The sequence below is a fragment of the Arachis ipaensis genome, chromosome B3 (assembly GCF_059453495.1).
Source record: "Arachis ipaensis isolate K30076 ecotype BB chromosome B3, ASM5945349v1, whole genome shotgun sequence".
In the NCBI taxonomy this organism is placed as follows: Eukaryota; Viridiplantae; Streptophyta; class Magnoliopsida; order Fabales; family Fabaceae; genus Arachis; species Arachis ipaensis.
In genome coordinates, this window is record NC_142438.1 from 1108945 (window position 1) to 1132643 (window position 23699).

The window sequence follows — 23699 nt, forward strand, 5'->3', positions numbered from 1 at the left end:
GTGCCAGGGTAACTAGCTCTCCTCTTCCTCTTCCTCCCCCTTCTTCCCAAAATTTGGGGACTCCTTCTCAACCCATTGTTATTCCTGCTTCGGCTTCTTCTTAGCCGTCCCCTCCTCCCCGACCTTCTCCTGAGCCAGAGAAGAAGAAGCGCAAGGCTTTAGAGTCTGGCTCTTCTTTTGAAGGTGAGGCTAAGGTGGATGCTCCTGCATTTATCCGAAAGTTCATCTATCCCCATACCCGTATAGGTATGGATGATGTTTCTATTCGAAACCACCTCACTATTCTGGCTAAGGAGAGCATCAGGGCGGCGGGGATTTGTGCCAAGTTCCTTGATATTTTTGAGAAGACTCCTCTTAGTTCTCTGGGTTCAACCTCTAAGGTTGAAGAGTTGGAGGGAAGGCTTCTCATATATCAGGAACATGAGAAGGAGTTGAAGAAGGAGGTTGCCAAATTGAAGGAGGAGAGGGATGGCCTCTGAGAGAATGAGAGCAAGTTACAAGCCCTATGTAACATGGAGGAGGGCTCGAGAAAGAAGGCGCAGGAGAGTTATCAGAGTTTATTTGAGGATCTTGTGGCTGTAAGGAGAGATTTGTTGAACTCTCGGACTGCCTATGCCGAGTTGGAGGACTCTATTGCTGAGGGGGCAGAGGAGGCCTGGAGGATTTTTAAGGAGCAGGTCGGAGCCTTTGCTCCCGACCTGGATCTCTCTCCTTTGGATCCTGACAAGGTCGTTATTGATGGTGCCATAGTTTATCCCTCTGCTCCCGAGGTCGTCACCGAGTCAGATTTGAAGACTCGGGGGCAGAGAATCATTGAGTCCCCTCCTCGTCAAAAGGATGTTCCGAGTTCCTCCCGACCTCTCGGCACCTCTTCTCCAACTCCTATGGACACTTCTCTCCCTGGTCCTGATGGCGCTTCGACTTCTCTTTCCGACTCTGGTGGTGATCCGACTACTCCCTTTGGTCCTGGTGGTGATGCTCTTTAAAATTTTGTTGGCTATATGGGGGCCCGGCCTGTGGGTCCCCTCTTTTTTAAACTCTTTATATTTGTGGTGGTGGTATGTTGACATTTGCCTTCGCCTTTTATGGCCGTAAAAAAAATATTTATAATTGCCCTTTTTTGGATAAGGGTTTTATTTAACAAAAATACCCTTTTTGGTATAAGGGTTTCAGCTACCTTTTTGTGTGCATGCTTTCTGATTTTGATTTTTCGAAGTCCCTTTAATCTTTTCTGAAAACCTTTTGCTTGTCTGTCCTTCTAAGCCTTTTTACTTTAAGGACTTTAGGACATTCTTTAAGCTTTTTCCTAGGTTTTTCGATCTCTTTTTTGTTATTCCTTATACTCAACTTTGTTTTATTGAGTTCTATGACTTAGGTTATTTTTGCAATGCGTTTTCTTTTCTACTCGGTTTTTCATTTCGACTTATGAGTCGGAATGTCTCCGAGTTTCTCACGATCAACTTTTATAACCTCTTTACACCGACTTGTACCTCGTCGTTTTATCCTGACGACCATCTAGGTCGGTTCATGGGATTTTCACGTTTTGTCGAGCTTAAGTCGGCGCGTTTCGTAGGAAGAAAAATAAACGTGAAGGAATTTATAAGAGATATTGTAAAAGATCTTTATTAATTTGGGAAGGTACTTTACTGCTACTAAGGGTATTTAATAATCTTTTCCCCCTTAGCCTCTACTATGATACCTCATTAAAAACCCTTCTTCAGAAAAAACCCTTTAATGTTTGGGAAAAAATCGTGAAGTTGGGAAAAGAGTACATTAGGGAGTAGAGTTCGCTTTTAACTATAATACCTTTTCATATTACAAGCATGCCACAATCTTGGTAACTCGGCGCCGCTTAGGTCGGTCACCTTATAATAACCTTTTCCTAAGACCTCGCTAACTTTGTAGGGTCCTTTCCAATTAGCAGCGAGTTTTCCTTCCCCCGATTTGTTGACTCCTATGTCATTTCTGATTAAGACCAGATCGCTTAGTGCGAAACTTCTTTGAATGACTTTCTTGTTGTATCTGGTAGCCATCCTTTGCTTCAGCGCTGCTTCTCTTATCTAGGCTTGTTCTCGGACTTCGGGGAGCAACTCTTGCTCCTCTTTGTGCCCCTGTATGTTTCCGATTTCATCATGGAGAATCACTCTTGGGCTTTGCTCACTGATTTCTACTGGTATCATAGCTTCTACCCATAGACAAGTCGGAAGGGTGTTTCTCCAGTAGCAGATTGTGGCGTTGTCCGATAAGCCCACAACACTTGTGGGAGCTCTTCTGTCCAGGCTCCCTTTGCTTCCTGTAGTCTTTTCTTTAGCCCTGCTAGTATGACTTTGTTGGCTGCCTCGGCTTGTCCATTGGCTTGTGGATGTTCCACCGAGGTGAACTGGTGTTTGATTTTCATACTGGCCACTAGGCTTCTGAAGGTAGAGTCGGTGAACTGGGTTCCACTATCTGTAGTGATGGAATAAGGTATTCCATACCTTGTGATGATATTTTTGTAGAGGAACCTCTGACTTCTTTGAGCTGTGATGGTAGCCAGTGGTTCTGCTTCTATCCACTTTGTGAAGTAGTCTATCCCCACGATCAAATATTTGACTTGTCCTGGCGCCTAGGAAAAAGGACCTAGCAAATCCATTCCCCATTTTGCGAAAGGACCATGGAGAAGTTATACTGATGAGTTCTTCAGAGGGAGCTAGTGGAAATTTGCATGCATCTGGCATGGCTGGCACTTTTTCACAAACTCAGTGGCATCTTTTTGCAAGGTCGGCCAGTAGAATCCAACTCGGATGACCTTCCTGGCTAGCGACCTTGCTCCGAAATGATTTTCGCAAATCCCATTGTGAACCTCCTCTAGCACTTCAGTGGTCCTTGAGGTCGGTACGCACTTCAACAATGGTGTCGATATTCCCCTTTTATAAAGCATATTTTTTACCAAAGTGTAATGTTGTGCTTCCCTCCAGATTTTCTTGGCCTCTTTTTCCTCCTTAGGGAGGACGTCGAATTTTAGGTATTCGACTAGAGGATTCATCCATCCGAGGTTTAGCCCGGATACCTCAAGGACATCTTGTTTGCCCTCTGCTTTCACTACCGAGGGTTCTTGGAGAGTTTCCTGGATCAGGCTTCTATTGTTCCCTCCTGGTTTGGTACTTGCTAATTTGGAGAGGGCGTCTGCTCTGCTATTGAGATCCCGAGTTATGTGTTTGACCTCGGTTTCCGCAAAGCGCCCGAGGTACTCCAAAGTTTTTTCCAAGTATCTCTTCATATTTGGATCTTTTGCCTGATACTCTCCATTTATCTGGGAGGTCACCACTTGGGAGTCGCTGTATATCATCACTTTTGTTGCACCGACTTCTTCTGCCAGCTTTAATCCAGCGATCAGGGCTTCGTATTCTGCCTGATTATTTGAAGCTGAGAATTCAAATTTGAGGGAAACCTCTATTTGGGTTCCCCTTTCGTCAACCAATATTATTCTTGCGCCGCTTCCTGTCTTGTTTGAGGATCCATCTACATAGAGTTCCCATGTGGTTGGCTTTTCCTCTTGGTCTCCTGCGTATTCCGCTATGAAATCGGTAAGGCATTGAGCTTTGATTGCCGTCCGAGTTTCATATCTCACGTCGAACTCGGAGAGCTCTATTGCCCATTGAATCATTCTCCCAGCAACATTCATCTTTTGGAGGATTTGCTTCATGGGTTAGTTCGTGTGGACTCTTATTATATGAGCTTGAAAGTAAGGTCGTAGCCTTCGTGAGGCTATTACTAAGGAGTAAGCAAACTTCTCTAGTTTGTGATACCTTAGCTCGGGGCCCTGTAGAACTTTGGTGATGAAGTAAACTGGATGCTGCCCGGTCTCGTCCTCCCTTATCAGGGCTGATGCAACAGCTTTGTCTGCTACGGACAAATAAAGGACGAGACCTTTCCCGAATAGAGGTCGGGTTAGGATTGGTGGTTGACTCAAGAACCTTTTGAACTCCTGGAACGCTCCTTCGCATTCTGGAATCCATTCAAACTGGCATCCCTTTTTTAATAAAGAAAATAGTGGAAGGGATTTGAGTGCTGATCCTGCCAAGAACCTGGAGAGGGCTGCGAGTCGGCCATTCAATTGTTGAACCTCTCTTAAGCAAGTCGGGCTTTTCATTTCTATGATAGCTTTACACTTATCGGGATTTGCTTCAATCCCTCTCTGTGTCAGCATAAAACCCAGGAATTTTCCAACTTCCATCGCGAAGGCACATTTTGCGGGATTTAGTCTCATCCCGTGTAACCTTATGGTGTTGAAGACTTGCGAGAGGTCTGACAAGAGGTCGACTTCTTCCTTGGTTTTCACCAGCATGTCGTCGACGTAGACTTCCATTAGGCTCCCAAGGTGAGAAGCGAACACCTTGTTCATCAGCCTCTGATATGTGGCCCCTGCATTTTTCAATCCAAATGGCATGACCACGTAACAGAAATTAGCTCTGGGCGTGATGAATGATGTTTTCTCCTGGTCTGGCTCATACATTGGGATTTGGTTATACCCCGAGTAGGCATCCATGAACGACAAGTATTGATATCCCGAGCTAGAGTCTACTAGGATATCAATACTTGGTAGTGGATAAGGGTCCTTGGGACATGCCTTATTTAAGTCGGTGTAGTCGACACACATTCTCCATTTGCCATTTTGTTTTTTGACTAGCACTACATTGGCTAGCCATGTTGGATATTTGACTTCTCTGATGAAGTCGGCTTCTAAGAGTGCCTGTACTTGTTCTTCTACTACTAGGGCTCATTCCGGGCCGAGCTTGCGTCTTCTTTGTTGTACAGGTCAGGACCCTGGGTATACCGAGAGCTTGTGGGACATGAGCTTGGGATCTATCCCGGGCATGTCGGAGGCTTTCCAGGAAAAGAGGTCGGAATTGTCTCTTAAGAGTTTTGTCAACCCTTGTTTTAGGGTTTCCCTTAGGTTGGCTCCTATGTTGGTATTTTTTCCTTCCTCTTGGTCGACCTGTATTTCTTCGGTTTTTCCTCCCGGCTGTGGTCGCAGCTCTTCTCTGGCCCTTGCACCACCGAGCTCTATGGTGTGAACTTCTTTGCCTTTTCCCCTTAGGTTCAGCCTTTCGTTGTAGCATTTCCTTGCCAATTTCTGATCTCCCCTCACCGTTGCTATTCCCGCTGAGGTCGGGAATTTCATGCAAAGGTGGAGAGTGGACACCACTGCTCTGAGTCGATTAAGGGTAGCTCTGCCAATTAAAGCATTATATGCTGACCCTACGTTGATGACTATGAAGTCTATACTCAGAGTTTTGGATTTTTCCCCTTTTCCAAAAGTGGTGTGAAGGGGTAGAAATCCCAGTGGTCTTATTGGCGTGTCGCCTAATCCGTACAAGGTGTCGGGGTAGGCTCTTAATTCTTTCTCATCTAACCCTAGTTTGTCAAAAGCGGGCTTGAAAAGGATGTCCGCTGAGCTTCCTTGATCTACTAGGGTTCTGTGGAGATGGACATTTGCTAGGATCATGGTTATTACCACTGGATCGTCGTGTTCAGGGATTACTCCTTGCCCATCCTCCTTTGTGAATGATATGGTTGGAAGGTCGGGTGACTCGCTTCCGACTTGGTAGACTCGCTTGAGATGCCTTTTGTGAGAGGACTTGGTGAGTCCCCCTCCCGCAAATCCTCCTGAGATCATATGGATATGTCTCTCCGGAGTCTGCGGTGGTGGGTCTCTTCTATCCTCATCATCTCGCTTTCTCTTCCCATGGCTGTCCGACCTTTCTATGAGATATCTGTCAAGCTGGCCTTCTCTAGTCAGCTTTTCTATCACATTTTTAAGGTCGTAACAGTCATTTGTTGAGTGACCATATATTTTATGGTACTCACAGTAGTCGCTACGACTCTCCCCTTTTTTATTTTTAATAGGCCTGGGAGGTGGCAGCCTTTCAGTATTGCAAATCACTCTGTATACATCCACTATAGAAACTTTTAGAGGAGTATAAGAGTGATATTTCTTTGGTCTATCGAGACCGAGTTCTTCCTTCTTCTTGGGCTCCCAATTCCTCTCTTTTGTTGAGGGAAGATGCCCGGGTCGCCAACTCGAATCTCTCAGTCTGACATTCTCCTCCATGTTGATGTACTTTTCAGCTCTTTCCTGTACATCACTTAAGGAGGCGGGGTGCCTTTTTGATATGGACTGTGAGAAAGGACCTTCTCTAAGCCCATTGACTAACCCCATAATAACTGCCTCGGTGGGCAGGTCTTGGATTTCTAAACATGCTTTGTTGAACCTTTCCATATAGGCTCGTAAGGATTTTCCGACCTCCTGCTTTATTCCCAGGAGGCTTGGCACATGTTTTACTTTGTCCTTCTGGATAGAGAACCTCATCAAGAATTTCCTTGAGAGATCTTCAAAACTGGTGATTGACCTCGGGGGGAGGCTGTCGAACCACTTCATCGCTGCTTTCGACAGAGTGGTCGGGAAGGCTTTGCATCGCGTAGCGTCAGAAGCGTCAGCCAGATACATCCGACTTTTGAAATTTCTTAAGTGATGCTTCGGATCCGTGGTTCCGTCGTAGAGGTCCATATCGGGGCTTTTGAAGTTCCTCGGAACTTTTGCCCTCATTATGTCCTCGCTGAAGGGGTCCTCCTCTCCTGGGGGCGACTCTTCTCGATTGTCGCGGGAGTTCCGACTTTTGAGGGAGGATTCCAACTTCAAGAGTTTTCTTTCTAACTCTTTTCGTCACTCCATCTCCTCTTTTAGATTCTTTTCTATTTCCCTTTGTCGCTCCCGTTCCTATTCCAGTTGTTCCAGGCGGCTTTGGTGGACATGGACTAATCCCATAAGTTCAGTTGCATGGGGTGGTCCATCCTTTTCCGATTCGCGCCCTTCTGAGGAATTTGCCTTCGGATTTTTGACTCCGGAAGTACCCTCTCTATGCTGATCGTTAGTTCCTTGGTGGAGGGTTAGGTTTGCGTCATTGTCTCCAGTGTCCAGATTCTCTTGTTCGGAATCTGACTCCACATGACCCTCCTCAGGGGATCTGTCCGCCATCACTGGTTGATCTCTCGGGTCCCCGGCAACAGCGCCAATGTTACGATGGGTAACCGGAGATGGTGGGCTGGACTCGCTAGGTTGGCCCAATCGTTTGAGGAAGGAAGCCTTCGAGCGGGTCTGCGCCTTGGGGGCCTCCGTCCGACTTGTGAGTATGAGCGAGTGGGGGGTGGTACCTGCAAAGACACTCCGATGCCTAAGTCAGCAAGGGTGTGAGCAGGTCTAGAGAGTATTAGGACTTAGAGATACCTGAGAGATGTCAGTGTATTTATAGTGGTGAACCAATAACCACCGTTGAAGTAGTGCCACTTTTTTAGGGTGATAACCGTCCCTTTATCTTAGGGAGGTTAAGATATGGCTCCTGGAAGTGGTTAAAGAGATTCTAGGGGCAATTACTCATTTAAACGAGTGATTATCTGCCAGCTAACCCTCGTCCCCGACTTCTTTAGGGTAAGTCGTGATAAGAACCGACTTCGCAGGAGGAAAGTCGGTGCTAGGCGAGGCTCAACCCTTCGGATTGGGCCTTTTATTTATACTTGGGCCTTATCATTGGGCCAGGGTTTGAACAGCGTTTTTTTTTAGATTAGAGTGAGTTTGCCGCACTCTCGCCGGACTGTATAAATTTGAAGTGAAGTTCGCCGGGATTAAATGAACTCTATCAAAATTATAGAGTTCGCCAGGGGTGCGGCGAACTTGTTCTAAATAAAAAAAAATCGTATTTAAAAAAATTAAAATTGAAAAATGGGGTTTTGGAAAATAATTATTTTTTTATTTTATTTTAGAAAAAAAAAACCAATGAACATATAATGACCAAATAAAATAAAATCAACGCAACATAAAGGAGCATAAAAATTATCCCTTTAGTAAAATTTAATCCAATTTTAACATCTGAAATATACAAATACATTTCTTAACCACCTAATTAGGCGCTAGTACTATTATAATTTATTAAATCCAAGATATAGCAAGCGATTTATGATATGAACCTTCGCTTTATGTCTTTTTTTAGATTTATAGATTGGACGTATAAATGACTTTAATTTGTGTCTTTATCAACCAACAAAACAAACAACCTATATTCGTGACAGTACGCACCTCTCACAGGGTCAGTCTCTAGAAAATAGAAAATTCATTAACATTATTATCAACCAAAAAGATTATCATTTCAACAAATGATTATAATCCATGATTCTAATCCGGAATGAACACGTTATAATAAGACATATGTCTCTAAATAATTCGGCCTTTTCATGTTATTAAAATACCTATATTTGTTGGTTTACGATATAATACTAGTTTATTATCTTCTAAGGCACGCTCCAACACTAACAAACTTAGATAAAATGAATAAAATTTCTCTGATGAGCCAGTGAAGCAAAGATGGTTCTAGCCACAAGATTCCGAGCAACAATAACACAAAACAATTGGTGGTGGGGTCCTGTCACCTATGGCACCACTTTTATATAAATTCACCACCAAATTATTGCTGTGACCGTCACCACCCCCCATTCCAAGGTTGGAATCACTTTAAGTATACACAACTTTTGGTGAACCGGAATATCACCTTAACTATAATAAATACAATACTCGATGGTTTTAAAATACATTTTGTGTTGTGTTGTTATATGATTTTGTTATTTACTGGTGTTGTCGTTATTGTTAGAAGTGATGAAAACTTGATAGTGAATTATTAGTATGATAATGATTTGTGAGCTGCACATCGTGATGCGGATATTTCTACAGTACTAGTGAACATTATATTTCGTAACAAGACGAGTTTTGGTCAACAACAGAAATGTACGATACACCGAAGCCCAACATTGAACATTATTGATTAATGTTCCACGACAAGAATCACATGCTTGAGAGATGATGAAGCCACAAGTCCCTACTAATAATAACAATAAATACAAAAAATGTTACGCTCCCACCCTAACCATAAATCACTCATGAGAATTAATTACTGAATTTATGTACTTGAATTACTATGAAATGACAGAGTCAACGAAAATAGTAATAACGTAACCAATGCGGTGATTAGTTAGTGGCAGGTGAGTATTGTATTTCACGTTGTTGCAATTGATGGGTACAACTATACTATAGTTATTATTTATGACGAAATAAATAAAATAAAAGAGTAGTAACAAACAAAGGCAGTGATCTTAATGGTTGCAGCATAAACAGGGGACAAATTATTAGACCGTAGGCGAAGGCGACAGATTCAACGTTGGTTAGCATTAACGATTTTTTCACCGACCGTCAAATAAAGTCACTGCGCTGTGACTCTTTGATTATCCCTCTCCCACATCGGTGCTAAGTTGTCACGGGCTCCAGACACGTGCTCCTCATGTTGTCACGTGCGGAGTACAAGCATAGGAAGCGAAGCGTTTTGGATGAACAGTGTCTTACGTTGTTCACATGTGCGGGCCCTTCAAAACCAGTATAGTGTACCACTCCACTACACCACTGCTACTACTGCTTCTACTTCTTCTACTACCACCACCTTCTTACTTCTTACTTCTCTTTCACTCTGGTCCCTTATCAAACTCTAACTAGCTCCACCAAAACCTCTCTCTCTCTCTCTCTCTCTAGATTTTGGTTTTTCTACTTCTTGTTCTTGCTGTAGCTGAACCTTCCCTTTCTTCTTGTTCTGTTTCATTTGTTGTTTCTTGTGTTGGCAATGATGGATACTGAAGATCAAAGAAAAACTCACACTCCAGGTGCTTGCTTTTAGTTCTTGTCTCCTTAAGTTTTACTTCTTTTGCATTTTCTCCTTGACTGCTCACTCTGCTCTTCAACCTTTTACCTTTTTTCTTCTAAAATATATATATATTTTTTATTCTTTCCTTTTTCCCCCTTATGAAAAGTGCCAGTCTTTTTGAGATTTTGGGTTGTTGGGTTATGGAAATTATATCTGGGGTCATTTGAAAGATTAAATTTGCTAAACTGTTATGTTGGGATGTTTTTAAGCTGTTCTTTTTCCTTGGTGTTTGTAGGGCATGAGAGTCATGGAGTTCATCTCTGTCACAAATGTGGATGGCCTTTCCCGAATCCACATCCAAGTGCCAAGCACAGGCGTGCTCACAAGAAGATCTGTGGAACCATTGAAGGTTACAAGCTGTGTTCCTCCGAGGAACAATCTCGCTCAAACGGCTCAGATGATGGACATGGTTCTGATGATGATAAAAAATCCCCAGGTGATTTTTTCTTCTTTTTCCAGAGTGTAAATATGCAGTGTCTAATGTAGTGTGTTGACTTGGTGAGAATATTTGGTTTTTTATGTATAAATGGTCTTTGATATTAGTGCTATGTTCTAAAATGGCTAGGTTGTTTTATGTTTGTGCTGATATTCTGTTTATTTGGTTATGTCAGGTCCAGAGGTCTTGAATATAGGCAACAAGGAGAAGGATGATAGTGGAATTGGAGACAAAATAAATAGATCAGAAGATGAGGTGTTTTCAGATGCAGTTGCAGACTTTTCAGATAGTCAAGGAGTTAAGGAATCTTTGCAGGAAGGTAGTTTGGACTCAAGTACCAGTGTGGAACGGGATGGCAAAGATGATCCAAAATTTTCAGGGTCTTCCAAGGACAGTGATTTCAATGGTAAGAACTAAGATGATAGGTTTAAATCACATGTTCTCTTAGTTTTACGGCTCAGTAAAATACTTGTGCCTGAAAATTTGAAAATTAGAGGAAACTTATTCTTTAGGGTGTGAATGATTATATAGATTGTGAGATTAGTTGAATGAATTTTATTCACTTCATCCATGCACATTGAATTGGATTTGTTCAACTTAGTACTAGTCATTAGAACTTTTATAAAAAGGTTTCAGACTTTCAGCCCTACAATTTTGTCTTATTTTCATTCTGTGGCTCAATAGTGTGTGATAATTCATTTCACAGATGCGGTTGAGAGTCAGTTAACTTTTGAGTCAAAGGATGGCTGTCAAAATCAGCACACTAAAATTTTGCAAGGTGAAAGGGTTGAAGAGGAAAACTTACCAGAATTGCAAGATCAATTGTCAGGATCCACTGCGACACCATTATCTGATCCCATTGCAGATTTAGGAGCTGAAGAATCAGCTGTTGTCCATAGTAAAGATATCTTTGGCTTGTCAATTGAATCACATCCCAGCAAACCTGAAGCCGTGCCGGATTTGTTGCCTGAAAATACAGTCAATGCCGGTGAAAATGTGACAGATTGCAATATGAGATCTGCTGTATTGGATACTATTTCGGAAGGAAAGGATGAGGTTAACCTCATAGTTAGTGATTCTACTACCTTTGGTTTGTCATCTGAATCACGTCCTGAAAAAGCTGAAGCCATGCCAGATGTATTGCCTGAAAATGATATCCAAGCTGGAGAAAATGTGACAGATTTCAGTCTGACATCTGCTGCATTGGATACTAATTCGAAAGGGAAGGACAAGATTAGGTCTGATCAGGATGAAGTTGAAACATGTGAAGGGGAGTCTAAAATGGCAGTTAAGGATGCAATGAATGTTGGCTCGTCACCTGTATCAGATCCCCACAAAGCTGAAGTGATGCCAGATGTATTGCCTAAAAATAAGATATATGCTGATGAAAATGTGAGAGATTGCGTTTTTACATCTGAATTGGGGACTAGTTTGAAGGGAAAGGATGAGATCAAAACAGATGTTGAAGGAGTTGAAATTACAGTCCCTTCTGATACTGGTGTTGGTGCAAATGAAGACAACTCTGCAATATCAGTTAGAGATGCAGTTAAATTGGATCCTCAAGTGGCTGGTGGAGCTGTTAATCTGAAGGAAAAAGACAGTGCCGAGTTCCCTTCTGTGCTTGGCCAAGATGATTCCCCACTTGGTTCAAATTCTGTTGTAATAACAAATGCTTCAATAAGTGATGTACAGGTAGAGTCTGCTCGTGTTCAGTTTTCTAATTCTAGTGATGCTCAGACTTTGCTTGAAAAGGAAGAAGAAAATACTAATTCTAATATCCTTCCTACAAGTGATGATAGAACTGAAGTATCACCATCACAAGGTGAGTATGAAGATCTTGAAAGGGTGCTATCTCGAGATCTTTCAGGCCTAGATTTGTCTGACCAAAACAATGAAGTTACTGAGGAAAATAGTTTTACTTTTAACCCAAGCCAATTGACTGGGAAAAACTATGCCTCTCCAGATGTGCATGTTATTGATAGCTTGGATATCATGAACAAGGAACTGGTCAAAAGTGAGCCTGTGGCTGAAGAAATGCCCATTGAGGAGCACACTGAAGTTTCTCCAGACAAACTTACCGTTGAAGGTTCTCAAATGTCAGAAGAAATTGATTTGTCTTTGAATGAGAGGAATGAGAGCCATATGGTTCACTTTTCTGTAGAGCAAGGACCCGTTGATGTTGAAAATTCGCAGCAGATAAGCTTAGAAAGTATCTCAGTGCCCTCATTAAATGAAAGTCTGGGTAACAAATCCTTCGGTGCTGAGACCAGTGAAACTAGTGTAATCAGCATAGACAACACAAGTCATCATGAGATAAAAGAAACTGAAATAATTGGTGTAGCTGTAAATGGAATGGATGAAGGAGCTAACTTGGAAGATGATCTCCACCAGACTGACATGTTATTGGAAGCCAACCAATCAAGTAACTTATCCAAGAATGAGCATGCTGGTGAAATTGATAAAACTACTCGTGATCTATGTGGGGAACCTGCTAGCAATCAGGAGAAAAGACCGGTTATTTCAGATTATGTAATTGATGAGCCCACAGGAAAGTCAATGGTCATAGAGTGCAAAGATATAGATCCTAAATCAGAAACCCGGGAAGATGTCAGAGAACATGAGGAATGTAATAGATCTGTTGGTACTTCTTCTGAATCACATCAAGCACAGGATGAAGGACTATTACTGAAGGCCACAGAAGATGTTGGGAAGCATTCATCACTGCCTTGTATAAATTCTGAGCCATCTGCTCAGAATGATTCTGCTGTTAAACATGATCAAGGTGGTCAGCCTGGCAAGGAAATTTCTGGTGTTTCTGCGACGCCTGTTCAAGATCAAAGTGGTAATGACATGGTTAAACATATTTCATCTGGAATCGATGCTTCGGTTTACTCCAGTAGCCGGTGTGACAGTTTGGAAGCCAATTGGGGATCTGTTTCAGGTATATACACCTTTATTTTCGTAAAGGAAAACAATTTAGTCACATAGAAACATTATTTTTATCTAGAAAAACATTGTGTAGATCTTGTCTCTTTTGCATCAATAATAATGACCCATTGTTATACCTGTGTTGTGATCCATGGAAGTCATTTTCCTTCATCCTTATGTGATTTGATGATGAGTTTTACCTTAGTGTACAACATTTTGGCTATGATACAGTTTATTGATATTTTGGAGTGATAATGTGATTGATTTACTCATTATCCGCTCAACAGTTCTCTCAATGCAATCTGATGCACATGCTATTATTGATACTGAAACTTCACCATCAACAGAAGTGGGGAAATCCAACTTGATCAATTCAAAAGCTATGTCTGAGAAACAGCCATCTGGAAAATCAGAAATGTTTGAAGCACCATCTTTCATGACATTGGTAGAACCTAGGGATGCTGCTAGCCATAAAGCACCTGCATCTGAAGACCAAAAGGGGAAGAATTCGAGTTCCACTTTGCAGGCTGGTTGGTTTACCTCTCAAACTCAGGCCATGAATGAGTCTCAAGGGAGAAACAAGAATGAAGAGATAATAGCAAAGGTGACAAACTGGAGCACCCCTAAGGAGCACACCCCTCTGAAGAGCCTCTTAGGTGAGGCTGTTCACAGCCACAGCCCAAGTTCTCCAAAATTGGAAGAAAACTTGGCAAGCAGAAAGAATGGTAAACTTCCACAAAACAATGGTTCTGGATTGACAACTGTTAACTCCATTCTAGGTCCTGAATCGCCTTCAGCTCAAGCTCTGATAAACGACGCTGCAAAAGAATGGAACTCACCGGCAAGATATCCTGCAGAAATGAAGAGGGAAAAGAGGAAAGCCAAGAGCAGACCATATTGGATACAATTAGTATGTTGCTCATCAGTGGATCTTCAGAGAAGGCAAAAAACTGCCATATGATGGTTATGGTTATAGTTATAGTTATTCTCATGCTATTTGGGGTCTTGTCTGCTTCTAGAGTTGAGATACATATTTTGATCATGCGTCTCATTCTATTGAACTGGATAGCCTCCTAGAAGTTTGGTTGTATATTTGAAGCATGTTCAGTTGTCATTACTGTTTATGTTATTTTAATGTATCATTATCATGGCTTTGGTGCCTTGTTATATATTGAAAATTAAGAAAACGTTGTGATCTTGTGAGCTTTACAAGTAGAGAGGATTTTAGTCCAATATGTAAGGACTCAACCTTTTATTATTGTTGTGTTTTGAACTTCCATCCAAAAACTGTTAGACGATTTGAAGTACATAAATAAATACTGTCGACAATAAGCTCGCTATTTGGTCCATAAAAATACATGTGAGTGTGATCCTTAAAAGTGTCACTGTCAAATGTCAATTATGCAAAATTGGAACATTCTCCTTCCTAATTCAGATGCAAACCCTGAAATTTCATTATGCAGTTTTCAGTCGATTGTCTTCATACCCTAGATCCTTTCTCTCCCTATTCTCCACAAATTCCGCTTCTCAGCCATCCCAATGCTCAAAGCAAAGAACTTTCGTACTTGGTTACGTCAATTCAAGCTTCAAATTCTCGAAATCCCAGTCCATCTACATTTCCAAACATGTTTCACAGGTAAGATCACAGCTTTTGATGCTGCTCAACAGACAACCAAGGCTTTCCGCTGCACCTGAGGCTTCTCTTAGAAACCATGTCCCAAGGGCTGTGAGCATCGGTTTTCATAAGAATTCAAGAATGTTTGTTCATGCACTGCATACAGTTAGTTGCTTGAGCCACAAGACTTTTAGCAGAAAGCTTGAGTTCATTCAGCGTTGCGGGTTTTTCGAAAGATGAGACCCTGCAAATGTTCAGAAGGAATTGAAGACTGCCATCAGAGAAGAAATTGAAGGCTGCCATTCAGTTCTTGCTGCATACCTTAATAATTCCAAAGGCAGTCATGGTTCATTGCCCTACTGTTCTTATGTACAGCATCCAGGATCGGTTGGTTCCTCGCAAGAGTTTTGCAGCTCTTGATATCAATGAAGCTATTGATATTGCTTATATACTGAGGATGTCTAAGGAGTTATTTGACAGGTATATACTACGGTTCAGAGGAAATGTTGAGACATTGTTGGTAGCTTACAAGGGTCATTATCTACAAGTGTAATCATAAATTTGAGTTCTGCTTTTTAATCTGATCAGCTTTTGGTTATTTGAATCTAGTCTCAAAATGGTAACTATATACTGCACTGGTAACAATTTTCTTCTGGTAAACGGTGACGCTGAGATTTTAGTATTTATCAATGCATATATTTTATAATTTAAACTTTGAATAGCCGTCATAGTTATAAAATTCAATTTTTTTTAAATATCAAATTATGAAGTATTTTGAAAAGATGGCTTAGGAACATTACAAAAGAGCTTAAAGCTTTATAACCAATTAATATCGAGCTTATAGAATCATACTAAGCCAATTACCCCAATACTGAGTGGGTATGCATACCCCAAAAGGAATGACGAGGCTAAAAAATGGGACGAAAAGCAGTAGACACTGACCACCAAAAAGTATTTTTCATTTCACCAAGATATGTTGGGTCCTATAAGGCTAACATCATATACAATACAAGATTGTAAATAGGGTACCAAACCAAACTCCAACTTGACAAAATGACTTCCATTACCTTGCAACCTAAGGACAACATAAAAGAGCTATATAAATTAATCCAAAAAAGGAACCCAAAATCCATATCTGGGCCAAAACAAATAGGAAAATAAATGTGATAAAACTATCTCCCTCAATTGCTTTTGCTGCTGTTGCAAAAGTAGCTACCTCTTTAACTTACATTCTCATTATCCTTTCTTTCCGCAACACCCAAACTCAACATACTTTCCAGAGCTGGAACCTTATTTTGTCCATGAACAAAATCAGACCAGAGCCCTAAAGAATCACGTTTGATAACTTCCCTTATTCTTCAATTGGTACGGACTATGGCCTGCTTTCCTTTACTAAAAGAAAAGAAAGGAAAATAACCGAATGGAACAGCAAAATGGAGAACACATCATTGGTGAAATTTCCAAACCCAAGTTCAAAACCCACAATCTGTCAGTCACTATTATCAGGATTGGACAGCCAGCCTCTGCAAATGCTCAAAGAAAACTTGAAGGCTCACATCGTCTGTGAAGATTACGTCTGAACCAGCAGCCATCTCATTTGCATTATTATACGTTGCTGAAGGATTCAGCTTTGCTAATAAGAATCTAGCCTGTTTAGCATGGATGAAACCAAGGTAAGGTTCCCCATCAATAGATATCCAAATTTACCAAACAGGATGGATCAATGAATGAATATCCCACTAAAACATTGTGGAAGAAGATGTATTTCACACATCAGGAATACTCCAGTACAAGTCAATTTCAGAAAAAGATTTTGGCTCAACTATTTTACCTGGGAACCATGTTGATCACACACTACCAATCTAGGAACAGGGAAACGATCTCTAATTATAATTTGGGCATCGTCTTGTGGAGCTTGTAATAGTTGCGCAAAAGCCTGTGCATATTTAAAGCTATAAGCTATTAGCAAACAAGGACAATGACCAACGTTAAAATGAAACATTGGGCTGCCAAAAAGATATTGATGCTCTCAATCAGAAGATTAATATTTGTATCGAACAATCAAATTAATTAAAGATTGATTGTGAGCAGCATTTGAACATGGAGATAATTTGTTTAACTGGGCATATCTTAGTAGTTAATCACAAACCTGGTGTTCTGGCCGGTCCTGGTATCCCAAGTTGCGCCATTGAGCTATTGTCATTCCATGAAAAACAACCACACTAAAATATGAATCAAGCAACAGAATCCGGTCTGCAGCAATAGAAGCTACGTCTAACAATGCCGGTGTAGGCAACGAATTAAATGAATATGATATCAGAGATGGCTGAATCATGACAGCAGCATTGGTAATATTTTCCCTGTTTAACAACATGCGGAAGTACGCAGTTTCATCTGGACTGTTATTAAAAACCTGCAAATAAATTTCACCACTCAAATACATCAAAGATAAGAAGTTTGCGAAGAAATACACTGAACATATTGAGACAAGGTACCTGTACAAACTGTGACCTTCGCAAATTGAACATAAACTGTGGGAACAAAGAAAATGATGGGTTTAATGTGAAAGAAGATGGATCATCCTTGCGGTAGTCACCAAATTTAGAACAGAGACGAATGAGCAGTCTGTCCAACCACCGTGTGGCATCAAACGCATCCTGATCAATGAGAAATTGATACTCAACTTGGTTAGATAGGTTTGGAAGCTAATATAAAACAATTTTCCATAGGTGACAACAAAATGGTCACTTGCATGATGTTATCACAAAGATTAAATTTACAGCAACTTGCGCAAACAAATCCAATGGTGGAAAAATTTATTTTATGAAATGGAAGAGAAATAGAGAATAATACATAATAACACAACTTGTCGATTTATCATATACCTCTGTCTCCATTTTCAGAGAAGCAATTCTAGCCATTACCACTGCGGCAGTTTCTTGGTCAAATCCTTGAACCAATTCCTGAAGATAAAATTTTCTGAATATTAGCAGGTTCATTCTTCTTAAATGTTGATAAATACAGCAGCTCACCAATGAAAAAATGAAGAAAAGGCCAACCTTCTATGAACAAATTATAACAATTATCAATTGTGAGCTTATATTGTTTGTATTGGGCTCAAACAAGGAGATACCGAATCACAGGGTTTAGATAGTTTACAACTTGGCTACTCTACACATTATAATTTTTTTTAAAAATTTTACACTTGTATTATCTATTCTGTGATATTATTCAATGAATTCATTCATGATTAAACAAAAGGGTAAAAAGATGACATTTCATGTGCATATTCTCTACACTCCTTACTTCATCATCAGAAATTGTCACTAATCTTCATTGCAGAGAAAAAAATAGTCTTAGACAGTTTGACTCCAAATAATGTGGGGGCTACGCTGGCATCATCATAAGATAACAAAATTCAGTCACAAGTATTAAATTTTACCTCAGAGCCAACAGCTACATCTACCCATCTTCTAGTTACTGTTGTGACACGAAGGACCAATTGACCATCTGGACTTTGGTAACTGCAATAAGAACACCACTAGTAATATTCAATTCCCAGCAACAATGGTGACGGCAACATAACACAGTATAATATGAGGTCCAATTGATAGAAATTCTCCAGCACAACCTTGTAAGGAACTGCAGGTACAACTGTGGGTAGGCACCACCTGGATTATTTGAACGATCACCTGATGAAAGATCAAACAGCACAGTCAAGCAAGTACTCTTGTCAAGGCCGCACATTTTCCAAGCTGTTGTATTCCCCTCTCCTATCACAGTATCAGCAACAGAAGGCCCTTTCTGCAGTATGTGGTTGTAACCATCAAACCTCACATAAACTCCAATTTGAGCGTTAACAAGCAATGTAAACTGAGGTTTGAAACATAAAAGATACAAATCGAACCTTTTCCAATGATGTGCAAGGTCCAATTATTCCCTGGATTTTGATTTCCTTGGAGCAATTTATCTCAAGTGTTCCACTGGTACATAATTTAAGTTGACAGTTAGCTTGTTTGAATTCATATAGGATACAAGGAAGATATCATAGATAGAACAAATGAACACATCTATAGCCCAAAAAAGCAACTAAAAGATCAAGTCATTGCTGATACTTCGGGATACAAAAACTTCAAGAAATCTTAAAATAATAAGCATATATCTCAGGCAATTGATATTCAAACAGAAAAATACCAAAACATTTGTAATTTTTGCACTAGAACACATTTATCTAAATTAAAACATTTCCAAATATGCACCATATCCTTACATGGATAACTAGACAACACTAAAATTTATAGATAGAGTATTTAAAAAATAGTTAGTCCTCTTCTAGTCATCAATTATATAATAAGCCTATTCTTCTAATTTTTCCACCTCTCGATGTTCCTCTTTCACAAGTTCTTCCTCTGAGACATGTAAAGGAAATACATTGATCACTCCATATCCATAGTACTCATTATTTTACAATGCTACAAGCTTATTAAAAAGTTAAAAGGGAATAAATAGGAGTACTTGAAAAAATTTATCGAATAATAAATAAATAATTTTTAATAACTTAGAGATTTATGCTAAATAAGTGAGAGCTAAAACCTAACACTCCAGCATTTCCCAACAAAATTTCTTGATCAAGTCGTGAGGTTAAATTGAGTGATGACTTGTGAGGCAGGGTAGAGGGAGCAGTAAGCAATATGAAATTCATGAGAATGCAAAAAACAGGGGACAAATAATATCACAGGGCAATGGAATTCAATAATACTATCAAGTACCAGGAAAGGAAAATTGAAATAGAGGATTTTATCCAAAATAGAAATGGCGGATACCCACTTGAAACAAAGACCAAGAGATTGCTCCCCTTCCTCAAAAATGCGCTTAAAAGAGTCCTTGAAGACAGAGTGGCCAAAGCTTTCAGACAAGACAACAAGGCCACCAGTTCTTTCAACTACAACTTTCATTTCTGCAACTCCAACCTATATATTTAAAACACGTGAATCAGCACAAGAAAGACGACAAGCTCTCACAATTATATCCAATACTATTTGACAGATTCTGACAGTATATAACCACAAATCTTGTTGTAGAAGAGTTTGATCAGATGACAATAAGGAAATTAATACATTTTATTCCAAAAAAAAAAAGGAAAGGAAATTGAAGTTCCAGCAATCAACGATGAAGAAAATATAAGGACCAGTAAAAGAATTGTATGGAAAAAAAAAATGTCTTCTGACAAACCTGATCAAGTGCTGATGCAAAAAGATCTAAAACATGTCCCTGGCTAACCAGCTGCTTTGCAAGACCCTCATAATATTTGACTGCTTTCTTGAAGTACGGTGCAGCATCTTTGTCAAGATCTTTATGAGAACGCACTGGATCAGATAGATCTTTTGACACAATCTGCAAAGAAATCTGAAGATCAATATCTCCAACATAAAAATAAATTTGTAGAAGAGCAAATGGGTTCATGAGATATCTATATTGAATATAAGGCAAGAACAAGCCTAGCATTGTTTACTCCAAGCTTACTACATGGCCTTCTGCACTTCAACTCTCAATTAAAAGTTAAAATAAAGAGTATCTCTTAAAAATCTGAATTGCACAGACAACTTGCAGAATGTCAATGTAGTATGAGTTATATTACTTGCCAGTCTCTATCAAATAACTAATAGAATACCAGACAGTTTCTTATCCTTTATATTGCTGTTCACTATAGCAACTGATCGTAAATATTTAAGCTTCTTTCCCAAAAATCTAGTTTCAAATGCAATGTCAACATAAACAACTGACCACTTTTCATTCTCCTATGGCTAGGTATGCATATGCGTATAATAAGAGGATATGATGAAAAATCTTTCCAACACCAACTCATCCTTCACCTTTTATCCAAATAAAAGTGATCACTACTCAGAAATATTCTAGCAATCAACCAAATTACTCATCAAGGATCATAGACCAAATTACCGTGCCCGGCCCTTCCGTGCAAGGCCCCCCAACCAAAGCTATGATTCTAGCACCAGTCCCAGGATTACAAGCAGCAAGCAACCCTGCCGCAACGCTCAAAGCCACTCCGGTGCACCTAGCAGCACGGCTTCCTGGCGGAACAGGCCACTGATCGGTCTGCAACTCATCCAACAGCTGCAAAACAGTTACAAAAGCACACTTGGTCAGAAACATTCATTCAAAAGTCAATGCCGCATCGCCAGTGAACAAAAGCACCCTCAAACTCACGGAATTGAGTGTGTATTCGCAATCAGAAGCAGGCAGCAAGAACCGAGTCACACCCGAAGCAGCGAACCCACCAGCAGAAATACCCTTCTGGTACCCTCCGGCGGTTCTCCTGGCGGCACCGCCAAGTCCCAGCTGCTCCATAATCTGATCTTTGGAAATCTCCTTGCTCCCTCTAAAGACATAAACCTTAGACATCTCAGCGAAGCCCAATTCGTGGACCTGAACCTGAGTCCCATAAGAAATAAGGCCAACAAGAGCATTGTCGGGGAGAAGACCGATCGCCCGACGAAGGGCGGATTTGACGAATTCGATCTCCTCTTCGATCATGCAGGTGTCGAGAACGAAGAGGAAGACGGGGGAAGGAGGAGAATGAGGTTGAAGGTTAGGATCGAAATTAGGGTTGGCAGAGGGGTGGTTAGGGAGGGTGTACTGGATGGTGGTGTATTGAGGGTAGAGCTCGCCGGGAAGGTTAGTCTCTGAGATTTGGGAGTAGTGAGGGGGGAAATGGTTGCGCTGGAAGCAGAAGGGGCAGATCCAGATCTTGGCGGTGAAGTCGACGCGGGAGAAGGGGTTGAGGGCGGAGGAGCAGGTTTTGCATCGGAGTGGGGCGTAAGGGAGGGTGGGGATGTCAGGGTGTGGCCGGATTGGGGAGATTGTGGCGGCGAGTGGGATCACGCACTTGCTGGCGTCCACCTTCGTGCGTGGCCATAGGTTCCACGTCATGCGGACTCCGTCGACCCCCTCGGGATCTGTGTTCGCCATCTCCGACATGGTATTCTGAAAGAGAGAGAGAGGGGGTGATGACCCCTTGAGACTTGAGAGAGAGGTGAGAGAGAAAGGGGTCACCGTAGACGGATAGAGAATGATATGAATGGAATAAACGTGGTTCTTGATTTGATTTGGTTTGGTTTGGTCTGGGTTTGGTGGGTTTTTTTTTTTTTTTTTGAGCTGCCACAGCACCACCGTCACCACGCTAGTTCCAGCCAAGTAAGGGGCCACTACTCTACGACCTTTCTTCCCCCAACCCACCTCTTATTTATTTTCCTCGGGTTATTTATGTTTTAACGTTTGACCGTTTGACTAATTTCGTGGGGTTTTTTCCCCCTCAAATGGATTTTTTCTTCTTAACATGTCCTAAATCTTTATCACTTGTCAACTTTCTTTAATCAGAGGATGATGAAGAGTTAAATTCCAAAGTAGATAATTAAATTAGATTGGTTAAGTGATAAATTTATTTTTTTGTTTAAATAAATATCAAAAGTTTGAATTTATTTTGTGTATATTGTAATTTATTGGTTAGCGACAGTTCTTTAAATAAAATTCAGATCCACGATGAATTAATCATTATTCTGTCAAACTGAAAATACTTTGGACAACAAAAAAAATTCTACTCGATTGCATTGTTAATATTATTAAAATTAAAAAACTATACTATATTAGTGCCACAAAATATTTTATTTTAAATATATATATTATATATTTATATTCTGGTCTAAAAATATAGCCAAACCCAACATAAATAGAAATCTCATAGAGGTCAGGCGCCAGGTTCAGTTCTACTTATGTGAATAAGTAACTAACTCTTAAAGATATCTCCCACTTATTTAGAAGAGAGATCTCAACAACTTATCTAAAAAAGGGAACAGTTATCCACCATTAAAGGTACAACTACTCTAGAAGGTAGTTATCTTTTCTACTACAAATATATTAACATTTTTAGGTATATTTAGAACGCAATCTACTATTAACCTGCTTAAACCCTTGCTAACTTAAGTATCGGAGTCTCTTTCAGGTACCACCCCCACCTCCTCACAAGGAACTCGGACGGCAGCACCTCGACACAAGTAGAAGTTGGACGCTACCCTAAAAGGAATACGGATCTCACATTCAAGCCCAAAAGCAATCCATATTCACGTAACCCTTGGAACATTGGCGCCGTTGTCAGAGACTTAGAAGTTTACACCCAATCATGGCGGACAATCAGTTCGAAGATGGTCACACGAGATCTGAATTAGAACCATAACTTCGTAATGATGACCGAGCACTCATGATATCTCCACGACATGATAGAACGAGTGAAATCCATTCACAGATACATCCACCAAAGAATGAAGAGCTCCGGCATCCAACTGAGATCATGGGACTCGTACACAACACTATGGCATATTAGAACAACTTGAACAAGAAACCGAGTGACAAAAAGAAGCGGAAAGAGATTTGCGAAAGGAGATACGACGATGAAGAGAGCTAGAAAAAAAAGCTCTCAAAACTAGAGGCCGACCTTTGAAGTCGGATAATCGTGCGGATTAAGAAGAAATCCCTTTTGAAGGATAAGATCCGTTCATTTAAGAAATCATACAGGCTAAGGTTTCTAGGAACTTCAAAAGCCCTGACATGGACCTCTATGACGGAACGACCGACTTGAGACATCACCTCAACAATTTTAAAAGTATGATGTATTTTGTAAAATCCCGTAAGTTAATAATAATTAATCAATAAATTAATTATGATTTAAGAAAATTAGGAAATTAAATTTGATAAGTTAGAAGGATAAAAATATTTAAAATATAAATTTAACACTAATTTTAAAGATTTTATCATAGAGCCAAGCCAACGAGGCGAACCGATTGGACCAGATCCAAACTGAACCCAAGGTCCAATACATGAGGCCATAAACTCAGCCTTCTCTTCCGCCAAATCACTTGAAACACGCTGC

General features: G+C 40.5%; 2 protein-coding genes and 1 pseudogene across 3 annotated transcripts; 2 read left to right on the plus strand and 1 right to left on the minus strand.

The window, feature by feature from the left end:
* The first annotated feature begins 9465 nt into the window (after nucleotides 1-9465).
* On the plus strand, nucleotides 9466-14330 carry LOC107629408 (uncharacterized). 2 transcript variants are annotated; one of them, XM_016332194.3, is made up of 5 exons: nucleotides 9466-9738; nucleotides 10015-10215; nucleotides 10391-10621; nucleotides 10922-13156; nucleotides 13431-14330. In XM_016332194.3, exons 1-5 carry the CDS (start codon nucleotides 9699-9701, stop codon nucleotides 14102-14104), a joined length of 3381 nt encoding a protein of 1126 aa, XP_016187680.1. In that variant the 5' UTR covers nucleotides 9466-9698; the 3' UTR covers nucleotides 14105-14330. The 2 variants fall into 2 exon arrangements, with proteins under 2 accessions (XP_016187680.1, XP_016187681.1); XM_016332195.3 differs by having other exon boundaries at nucleotides 13491-14330.
* A 248-nt stretch (nucleotides 14331-14578) lies between these two features.
* Nucleotides 14579-15441, plus strand: LOC110270495 (uncharacterized; annotated as a pseudogene).
* A 255-nt stretch (nucleotides 15442-15696) lies between these two features.
* On the minus strand, nucleotides 15697-22140 carry LOC107629407 (protein transport protein SEC23 E). The gene is made up of 12 exons (XM_016332193.3): nucleotides 20984-22140; nucleotides 20717-20890; nucleotides 19991-20152; nucleotides 19586-19728; nucleotides 18666-18741; nucleotides 18390-18562; nucleotides 18201-18282; nucleotides 17644-17721; nucleotides 17254-17415; nucleotides 16908-17171; nucleotides 16590-16694; nucleotides 15697-16407 (listed from the first exon to the last, which is right to left on the minus strand). The coding sequence occupies exons 1-12, from the start codon at nucleotides 21752-21754 to the stop codon at nucleotides 16261-16263; spliced, it is 2337 nt and encodes a 778-aa protein (XP_016187679.1). The 5' UTR covers nucleotides 21755-22140; the 3' UTR covers nucleotides 15697-16260.
* Between the last annotated feature and the right edge of the window lie 1559 nt (nucleotides 22141-23699).